This window comes from Syngnathus leptorhynchus, chromosome 18, assembly GCF_054491065.1.
Source record: "Syngnathus leptorhynchus isolate UIUO chromosome 18, UIUO_Slep, whole genome shotgun sequence".
In the NCBI taxonomy this organism is placed as follows: domain Eukaryota; kingdom Metazoa; phylum Chordata; class Actinopteri; order Syngnathiformes; family Syngnathidae; genus Syngnathus; species Syngnathus leptorhynchus.
The window spans coordinates 628,602-638,768 of record NC_141212.1 but is presented as its reverse complement, the minus strand read 5'-3'; the positions used below and the strand labels follow the sequence as shown (position 1 = coordinate 638,768).

The window sequence follows — 10,167 nt, the reverse complement described above, 5'->3', positions numbered from 1 at the left end:
TGAAAACATTTTGGATAAGTCTACTGTGTCACTCAGTTCAAGGGCTTTTTTTCAATTGATGTAAATGGAGAAAACAAAAAAAATGCATGTGCGACATTCCTGATGAGAAGAAGAAGAAGAAAGAAAAAACAATCTGTATCATAAAAGGTTTTTTTGAATGTAATTTACTGAAGGGGAGGGGGGGGGGACCATGTGATCTCTGTCCGTACATGAACTGAACAGTGGAGCCTCTTTTTTATTTTTCTGGCTTGTTTGTGTGCGAGTGTGTTCTTTTTTTTCATTTTTGGAAAAGAGGGAGGGAGGGGGGGACGTTCCAAAGCGGTCTCAATGATTTCGCACTGTCGGACATTTTGCGAGGCCCGGTCCAGATGTAGCAGTTTGTTGTCTTTGGGACGAAGCGGGCGAGGTCGCTGGGCTCTTTGTTTTCTAGTGCAATATGCTGTACATAAGAGCTTGGCTCTGCCAAATCTTACAATCTCATCATTTCTTCTCTTGTTCCGTGGGTACTTTTTGCTGTTTTTTTTTTCTCATTAAAACTTTATGGACAACTCAGATTGGAGCCTCCTTTGTTTCTCTTGCGTAAATAGGACAAGATTGTGACCCGGTCGTAGCTCAAACGGAAGATGCGTCGCTTGTATTTGATTGACAGTTGTCATCGCACGCTGAATTTTTTTTCGAGCAGGGTCCAGCCACATCATTGAAATTTGCCAGGGTCTCTTGCGTGTTCAATTTCCAAGCCATATTTCTTTTCACTTAAACGGTGTCACGGCCCGTAACGCTAACATATCCACAAAGTCCGATTGGGCCCCGCACACAATGGAGCCGCTGTGAGTGTCTGCCTGGAGCACAAGAGAAAGCCTTGTCCCCTGAGATCACTGCTAAATGCACACAAGTATGCATTTGTGTGTGTGTGTGTGTGTCCCGAGGGAGAAAAAGAAAAAAAAAAAAAAACTGGTGGGGAGTAGCGAGCTTGTGCTTGGCTCAGCGCTTTTTCACACAGCGCCTCAACAAAGGCGTGTGTGTTCTCCTCCACTCGTGGGGGCGACGCCCTCGTGATAGGCCGCCCGCTCTCTATCTTCTCCACTCCTCCACTTTTTGTTTTTGTGTTTGTCGTCCAACGTAGCTGGCGCTCGGCGTTGTGTCGCGTGCAACCCGACAGGCGTGCGGGACGTGGCAAGTGATGCCATTATTATGTCGATTTTCCATTTGGCCAAAATCGATTTCTTGGAGGACAAGCGTCACTTTTGTGCACATAATGCTGGAGGTGCATCCTGGCAGGAAGTGAGGCGAAAGCTTTTTGCCGCCCCACCAAATACAGACATGCTAGCTGTTCGCATGCTAGCATCTTCCCAAATGAACATTCAGATTGCTTGTTAGCATTTGTCTAATGAATGTGCACTGACATGCATGATTGCTTTCATTTGATTTACAAAGCTCATCATTCACCGCTGCCATGCGCCAATTAGCCTAATTTCAATCTCACGCCGTGTTGCGTCACCAAACACTGATGTCACCGCTTCGCGCGTGACCCGGCCTGTAGAACCGGGTTCGTCGTCATCGTCACGAGACGCGGGCTCGTAAATAAGTAACCCGCCTAACCCGACCGGACGCGACGGCACGTATCATTTACGGCCACGTGAGAAATGAGAGCAGGACGGCGGTACCTTGTATTACTAATCAATTTCAGCGAGTCATGAATGATCTTGGCCACCTCTGACCGCAGCTGCGAATGAGCCTCCAAGCTAGCTTTTGGAGTTGACCCTTTAGCCTACACGATGACTATTGTCGCCCCCGTTGACCCGTCGTGCGCTCAGCCATTTGCCGCCCCCCCCCCCCCTCGCATTGTTTTACGTGTTAATGCAGCCGTTGTGCTAAAAATAGCCCCTGCGCTCTGTTCTGGACCAGCAGCCGGCCAAAAACAATATTTGGACATGGCAGCAGATGTCCGCAAACAAGTGCAGTAGGATGAGGAAACTTTTTGGAGGGCTGCGCTGACAAAAAAGAGCGGTTGAATAATGTTATTATTATTGGTAATGTTATGGCCATCCTATTTTTCCACCCGTCCGTCCCAACAAAATTGTGACTCAAGCGTACGTTGTCAGGTGAGCAATTAAAGACATGTGATTTCCCCCCCCGTGACGTTGCGCCAAAAATAAGCTTGTTTTTGCGTTCGGCAGAAAACAGAACCGGACAGACCGGTAGTGGAACGAGCGTTCCGTCACGAAGGCCTTTGTTACCCCGGCGACACGCTACTGACGCACTTTTGCCTCTCCGTACGTGACAAAGGCCTTTCTGAGGTCACGGTCGTGGTTGCAGAGCACGAGCGTTAGCATCAATGCTAGCATGACTGTTCAGAGTTGTTTTCAAGTAACAAAAGCAGATAACGATACGCCGCTTCGGCGCTTCTCGCTGCGAAACGACGACTTGTTGCTGCCGCATTGAAAACAATGGGTTTTTTTTTATGCCTTTGTCAAAAACAAGGGTAGATATCCTGTTTTTCCCCGAGCCCACACGTCCCAAAATAGCTTAGCGGCGTGCCAAGCGAGGTTATCTGCGCTCTTATCGCATCTCTTGTTGCTAGCGGAGCCATAGCTTGCCTGCATTGGGCAATAACGGACCGAGACGCCCACTTGGCTTGCCACATTATTTGATAGCAGCAAAGATGGGGAGATTTAAAATACAACTCCATCGAGTTGTCGCTTTTCAATCGTTAGCAATAGCAGTCTCGCTACCGGTTCTCTGTGTCAATCATTTTATGACGGATCGCATTTTTTTTTTTTGGTCAGTATCTTTTCCGGCTCGCCATTAGCGCGATTAGCTGCTTTGTTGCGATAAACCCAATCTGATGGCCACAAGTTGCACAAGCGCTACACAAGCTGTGTCAACAAAAGCGGCGCGCGCGCGCACACATGCAGCACATTACTTGGCAAGAATCCCGTGCGTGCTTATCAACGCACACACATGTAGGACTATGCGCGGCCGGCGCTATGCCAGAAGTAAAGTCATAACCGGCAGCTGCCCGTGTGCACGCCCTAACGCCACAAGTAAAGCCACGCTCCGCGGATTCCAGGCGTGCGCTCCCACCCAGGCCACATTGGGAAAAAAGGTGCACTTGTGCCTCGGGGTCAAGGCGAAAGGTCACGTCAGGGATGGGAGCGCTGAAATGCCATCTGTCTTTAGCTTTGGAGGCACGCTGTCTTACAGAGCACTTGTCTGCTAATCCTCCGAGCGATTTGACTTCACGTTTGCGTCATGCCGTTGGCCAATTGTCATTGACCTCCTTTCCCGCCGGTTCGGCCGAGTCTCAAAAGGGAAGAGAAATAAAAACAAGCCACTGGCCTCCTTCCTAGCACCGTTAGCAATGTAAACAGCGGCCACTTGAATGTTGCACCGGCTAACGCGCTAAGGGGGGGTCAAGGTCACGAGCGAAAGCGAGAGGGCGGCGAAAGACAAACACCTGTCCGGCCAACTGTCGAGGACAGACGGCCGTGGGAAAAACGGCTGCGCTGCCATGTGAGGAGATGTCTCGCCAGCTAAATTTACCGCTCGCCGGACCTGCCAAATGCTTCGGCACAATGACCTTTGAACCCGCCCATTTCTGTTTGTTTAACATATAACTGCCCATTGACTCGCATCGAAATGTAAACACAGAGTGTCGGCCGCCTTTGGAACGATTCACTCCTTTCCTACTGCTTTTTGATTTTCGATTCAAGGCCGGAAAAATATGGCGCGTCAAAATACAAATGGCAGGTTTATCTGTGATTTGAGTACGCATGCTCTCCTTCCTTTGTCTTGTCTTTGTCCCAAAACATGAGTCAACGTGTTCTTCTTGGCAGCGTGGAGGTGACAAATTTGAGTCAGACAAAAGCGACCACGAGCAGCGGAGGGCTCGAGTGATGATTAGAATTTTGTTAACGAGAGGTGACGAGAGAAAGGACGGGGGCTATTGTTTTTTTGGCACGCGTGGAAGGGTCCAGATGGACTCCGGCAAGCTTCGCTAGCAACACGCACGCAAGCACGCACGCACACTGGCGGGCAAGTGAGGTCACCCCAGGACACGCGCACGATAAATCCAGTGTGACGGCATGTCTCGCCTCAAAAAACGTCGACTTTAGTCACGTTATTATCAACGGCAAGCATCGCGTGATCAATCGGTCCTGAAGTGTGACACCGTAGTGATCAAGTCAGCCCCCCCCCCCCACCTAAGGGAGCAATTTGAGGAGAGAATCAGCCAAGTGGAGAATGTGGACCATACCTAAGCTAACATTAGCATTTGAGGGTGTTCTTACTGTTACTATGTACGATATGTTCTTTGTGTGGAAGCAGACATGTTTTATTGACAAACGTCACCATCACAAAGTCGTCTACTCGGCTGGCGTGCCGACGGCCTGACAAATAGACTCATGCAAATCCCGAAGCGCAAATTCAATAAAACCGCCGTCTCACGCACACGTCTGGATGGAGCCACCGTGTCGCCAATCCAAGACCAAAAGTGGCCGCTTGATGTCTCCCTCATTATGGAAGATACAAAACAAGGGGAAAAATAAGAGGCGGCAGCCGCCATAGCGACAAAGGAGGACCTGGCCGCGGCCTGTCACCTTTGCAGCGTGCTGATTGGTGGACGCCGTTGAGCTTTGTTGCCGTGTGGACTGAAAAGAGGCGGGCGGGCGGGCGGGCGGGCAGGCGAGGCGGGCGAGCGTTGCCGTGGACGCAGCAGCTATCTCAGCAGTCCTGTCGGGCAGGATTTACACCAGCAGACTCTGAGCTGATCTTTACAATTCTGACAGCCAGTGTGTGTGTGCGTGCCTGCCTGCCTGCCATGCGTTCAGGGAGAGCTTTTCATCTGCACTTCATTTGACAGCCATTTGCATAATGCCACGATGAAGCCCACCTCGTCTGCACAATATTCTACTCAGTCGTTTTTTTGGACGTGCTGCTTGTAGATACGATTTGTATATGTGATCATGTGACTGAATACATTGGGCCCTGCAGCCTTTTGTGCACATGTTGTCTGTTTGTCAGTTTCCCATAATGTGACCTCTAAGGGCCACCAGGTCAAAAGGTCACTCGTGGTTCACGGTTAGTTGTACTGCCGCTGAGTGGTAAAAACATGTTACTGCACGTTCACTGACAGGCAAGTCCTACTCAAGACAGGTGAAAGTGCGAAATTGACTTCTGCTTTCTTAAGTTATCGGCGTTTCCATGGCGGTGGGCAGGACGTCATCACGGGCGCTCGATTCCAAAGCAAAGAGACGCCTCGGGGAGCACCAACTGTGTGTGAACAAAGCAAACAGACAGACAGACAGACAGACAGACAAGCAGACTTGTTGGTGTGAGACGTTTGTCTAGACAGCCAGCCAGCCAGCCAGCCAGCCAGATCCTTTCCTCCATTGCCAGTGAAATGCTCCAAAACAGAAAACAGGAACCCATCGGCACGGGTATTAACACAGCATGGGAAGCTAATTATTCTTGAAGTTGACATGCAGTGTCATTCAATACACATCCATCCGATCGTTTGACTGATGCATTTACTTCCTCAAACGTGCTGATTGTTTACCAGACGGTGCATGAGATCATCATCAGTTACAGAAGCAAGCAATTCCATCGAATGAACCCAAATGAGTATTTCCTTGCTTTTTCTGCCATCTTGTGGCTAGTATGAGAAGTACATGCTCGTTCCAAGTTTCTGTGCATTTCACATCATAAAATACAATAATAAATATATCATTCTTAAAAATGATCATTTCTATGTTTTACCTTCAATTTCAAGATTAAAAGCAAAGTAAGCCCGTCATTGCTTCGTGCGAGTGTTTGGCTCGTTCCGGCTTCCGTCGTTGATCACGTGACTCTCTTTTGACGTCAATTCCGGTGCTTAGCCGTTGTAGCTTGCTGCTTACTACTTTGCTCCCTTTTCAACTCGTCTACGTCCACTTTCCGTCGAAAGCTCAGTTATGGAGATAGGGGCAGAAATCAGCAAGAAAATAAGAGTGAGTCGCATGAGCACACGAGATGAGTTGACGTGAAAATTGCGAATAGAAGCAGATAATTGCGCTCGCTAAAATGCCGTTAGCATGTTGCATTGCTTTGGTTGCCTGGCGAGCGAGCGAGCGAGCGAGCGAGCAGCAAAATGGCAACACGGCGTTCGGCTTATTTGTTTATAGGCTTTTTCCCAACACCAATGTGGTTTCATGGGAGAAGGAGAATTGGCCTTGGCTTTGTTAATGCTTGTGCTGTGCTACTCTTTGCAGGCTGCTATTAAAGGAAAGCTTCAAGAGCTCGGAGCATACATAGGTAAGTCGTAATGCGGAAAGTCTCGCTTTACGATGTTCTTATGGCGAACCTTGTCGTAATTGCGGTCAAAATTGACATGACAAGGCTTAAACGAGTCAGTGTCGTCGGGCTGCGATCCCTTTCGAGGAGGATAAAAAAGGTAGCCTTTGAAAACCTGGACGTCGGAGTAAGTGCGCGTCTTTCTTTACGTCACATGATGAGTGACGATCTCTCTCACAAACCCCAAGACGTTCCAAGACCACTCACAATGTTTAAGAGCGCATTCATATCGTTTAAATACGGATTGGAAACTTGGGGAAAAAAGAAGAGAAAGTAGGACTTAAGATGACAAAAGCATTTGTGTTGATCATGGGATGCCGTTTGGTGACTTCCGCCTTTCCAGATGAGGAACTTCCAGACTACATCATGGTGATGGTGGCCAACAAGAAAACCTCCCAGCAGATGGCGGACGATCTGTCGCTTTTCCTGGGAAACAACACCATCAAGTTCACAGCCTGGTATGATGACGACAGAGATTGTTTGGTTGTCAGCGCGGCTTGTGCGGTGAACTAACGCCCCCCCCCCCCCCCCCCCCCTGCTTTATTTGAGGCTACACGGCGTCCTGGAGAAGTTAAGAACCGTCGCCGTGGGTAGGTGGCACTCACTCTTGGTTGCTTTCCCCGCTTCGTGTTTGCTCGAGCCCGATTAGTTGAATGAGGTCAATGTGGTTTCACCCGTTGCAGAGCCCGCCTTTGTCGAACAGGAGGAGCAGCAGCAGCTCGTCGCCGGCGCCCCCGAGCCCAGGACGGACGATTGCTCGTCCAACTCCCGCTCCGATCGATCGGAACCGCGCGGCTACGCCCACGAAAGCAGGTGAGGAAAAAAAAACAGGCACGTACCTAAACTGACTCCTCGAACAGCAATTTTGAGGCGTTCTTACTTCCCGTCAGGAGGGGCAGCGTGGAGAAGGGCTCCTCCCGCCTGACGTCGGCCGTCAGGCCGCTCATGGAGCTCCTCCCGTCCGAGGCGGTCATCGACATCAAGACGGAGATGGACGACGACTTCGGCGAGGACCCCGTGGAGGCGACCGCCGCCCACAGGGGATCTCGCGCCGCCGCTCGACCTTCCTTGGAACTCTACAGGCCGGGCCACAGCAAGCTCGGCAACGCGGCTCGCTCCGCCGAAGGATCGTCGCACGGGAGGCATCAAGAAAGCAGGAGCGGCCGCAGAGCCTCCAGAGGCGACTCCGGCAAGGTACGGCCATTCAAATCTATTTCAGGAAATGAAATAAGTGTCCCCCGGCCGTCTTCAGGAAGAGTCGTCGTCGCGGAAACGCAAAGCGCCCGTGGTCAGCTCGGTGGTGCGAGTCAACCGCGACTCGGACGAGGAAAGCGACGACGCGGACGAGGAGGAGGAAGACGCCGGCTACGGCGGCCGAGGCCCGTCCAGTCGGGTGTTGCTACCGTCCAAGCCGGAGCGCAAGTCAGTCTGCTTTCCTCTCGGTTGCCTTTCTCGGCACTTGACGTCTCTTCCCGTTGGTTGTATGCTTTCAGGCCGTCCCTCCCGCCGGCCAAGCAGGCCAACAGGAATCTGATCCTGAAGGCCATCTCTGAGGCGCAGGACTCCATCAACAAGACCACATCCTTCCCAGCTCGTACGTCCGCCCGACCCCCCCCCCCCCCCCCCCCTTCTTCTTCTTCTTCACGTTTACATTGCCGTGGCGCCGCCCCCCGCAGTGCCGCTGAGACAGACGGTTCCCGTGGCGCCTCGAGCCCGCCTGGCCAGAGAGGAGGAGATGACGGCAGCGATCCAACTGGCGCAGCAGCACCTGCACGGGGGGGGCCAGTCGTACGTGCCCGAAAAGCAGCCCGGCAGAACTCTGGGTATGTCGCTCGACTCGTGCGGCGTGACGTGCGATGGCTCACCGCGGGTTTGCCGTCAGCCGCGGCTAGATCGGCGGCTTCGCACGCTCCGGCGGACGCGGCGCAGCGCAACGACGGAGACAAACCCGACGACGGTGAGTGTTGCTTTTCCATCCAGAGTTTGTTTGACACCGCCTCATTTGGCTTCTGCTTTCTCCTCAGCCAGCGGCGACGGCAAACACTCAGACACGCGCTCCTTCATCGTGAGTCGACCGCCGGCGGACGGCAGCGCGAGTCGGCAGCCGGAGCGCAAGCAGAAGGTCGAGTCGGCTTTGCCGCGCACCGTGCAGGCCAGGTGCGTGCGCCATCATCCAATGGCCTCTTCTTTTTTTTGCCTTCCCATTGGGTCACACCTTTGATGTGAGTCTTTCCACTTGTTCACCAGCAAGGAGAAGGAAAACTCCGCCAGCCCCAAGTTCATCGTGACGCTGGAGGGCGTCCCGAGCCCGCTGGGGGACCTGGTCGAGTCCGAAATGGAGCTGGACGAAGTCAGGCCGCCTTCCAAATCCGCCCGTGGCGCCAAGTCTAAAGTCTGCGTCCTTCAAAGGCCGCAAGGGGGCCCGTCAATGGACACTTCATTAGGTACGCCATGCACGACCCGGCGAGACGCCGCGACCGCGGCGATTCACCTTTTTGTCTCCCGTCGTCGTCTCGTCGGACAGAAGACGAGATGGACGTGGAGATGTTTGACGACGACTCGGCGTCTTCAAAGAGGCCGAAAGTGACGGAGCGCTGCAAATTCTGGCCGGTGTGCAAGAGCGGAGACGAGTGTCCCTACCATCACCCCACCAGAACTTGCAAGTGAGTCAGAAACACAAACGTCACAATGCTGTGGAGTGGCCACTCTTTATTTATATTCCCCCCCACCCGCAGGACGTTCCCCTCGTGCAAATTTGGCGACAAATGCCTCTTCATCCATCCCAACTGCAAATACGACGCCAGGTGCAGCAAGGCCGACTGCCCCTACACCCACGTGAGCCGCAGGGGGGCTGCCGCCGCCGCCCCGCCCGCCAGGCCAGGTGTTCTACCACCCCCGCGAGCCGCCCCTGACGTGGTGTTGCCCACGCTAACTTTTTTTTTTTTTTCCTCCCCCAGCGGTGCCACCAGCCCCAACAGTGAGCATGTGCCGCTTCTTCCCGCAGTGCAAGAAGATGGACTGCCCTTTTTATCATCCCAAGGTAACGCCCGCTATGAGCTAGCCAGCCAGCCACCTCACAAAGTGTTTTTATCACCCGGCAGCCGTGTCACTTTGCCGGCCAGTGTAACCGCGACGGCTGCACCTTCTTCCACCCCGACGCGTCCGTCCCTCCGAGACACGCCCTCAAGTGGACCAAGACGCAGAGCAGGTGCTTCCGTGTCCAATGTCGTCGTGGCTGTCGGGCGGAAACCTCAATTTGGATAATTGACAATTGAACGTGATTTCGTTTTTTTCCCCTTTGTGCCACATGGGGAAATTCCGCCCGACGGCAAGAAAGTGCATCCGAGACGCTCGACAGCGTTGACTAAATGTGACTCGTGTTTTTCTTTCTCTCAGCTAATGACGTCTCGACTCCACTTTGAGCCGACAACCGATGTCCCGTCAACCCGTCGGATTCCTTCGTTGTTGTCGTTGGTAGTTGCATTCATTTTTTCCAAAATACTTTTTTGTTAGGTTGCCAGGCAATTATTATTTTTTTTTTATTGATCTCAAGTGGGGGGAACGGCAATGAACACAACCTCTGCTGTCTTATGTTATTTTCTTTGTTCCTGGATTTATAAATGAGTGGAAAAAAGGAGCATTTTGTATATTTCAACTTCAAGACCTCTTTTTAATGCCATTTCCACATGTAGGAATAAGAATACTGCCACCTGGTTTCATTTTTGGATGTGTGCTCCCGCTTTTGAACAACAAGTGAGTCGTTTCTACGCATTTGGCGAGCATCTGATGAAAAAACAAATGGTTCAAACTGCTCGTATTTTTTCAAATCATTAAAAA

The 10,167-nt window shown here is 52.0% G+C and overlaps 1 protein-coding gene across 1 annotated transcript; it reads left to right on the top strand.

Moving 5' to 3' along the window:
* Positions 1-5,836: 5,836 nt before the first annotated feature.
* Positions 5,837-10,154, top strand: zc3h14 (zinc finger CCCH-type containing 14). Its single transcript, XM_085937325.1, has 17 exons — positions 5,837-5,987; positions 6,249-6,291; positions 6,674-6,788; positions 6,880-6,920; positions 7,014-7,143; positions 7,221-7,524; positions 7,583-7,752; positions 7,824-7,924; positions 8,007-8,153; positions 8,213-8,287; positions 8,355-8,487; positions 8,578-8,774; positions 8,855-8,993; positions 9,066-9,211; positions 9,288-9,370; positions 9,432-9,538; positions 9,727-10,154. The coding sequence occupies exons 1-17, from the start codon at positions 5,952-5,954 to the stop codon at positions 9,728-9,730; spliced, it is 1,971 nt and encodes a 656-aa protein (XP_085793451.1). The 5' UTR covers positions 5,837-5,951; the 3' UTR covers positions 9,731-10,154.
* Positions 10,155-10,167: the final 13 nt, after the last annotated feature.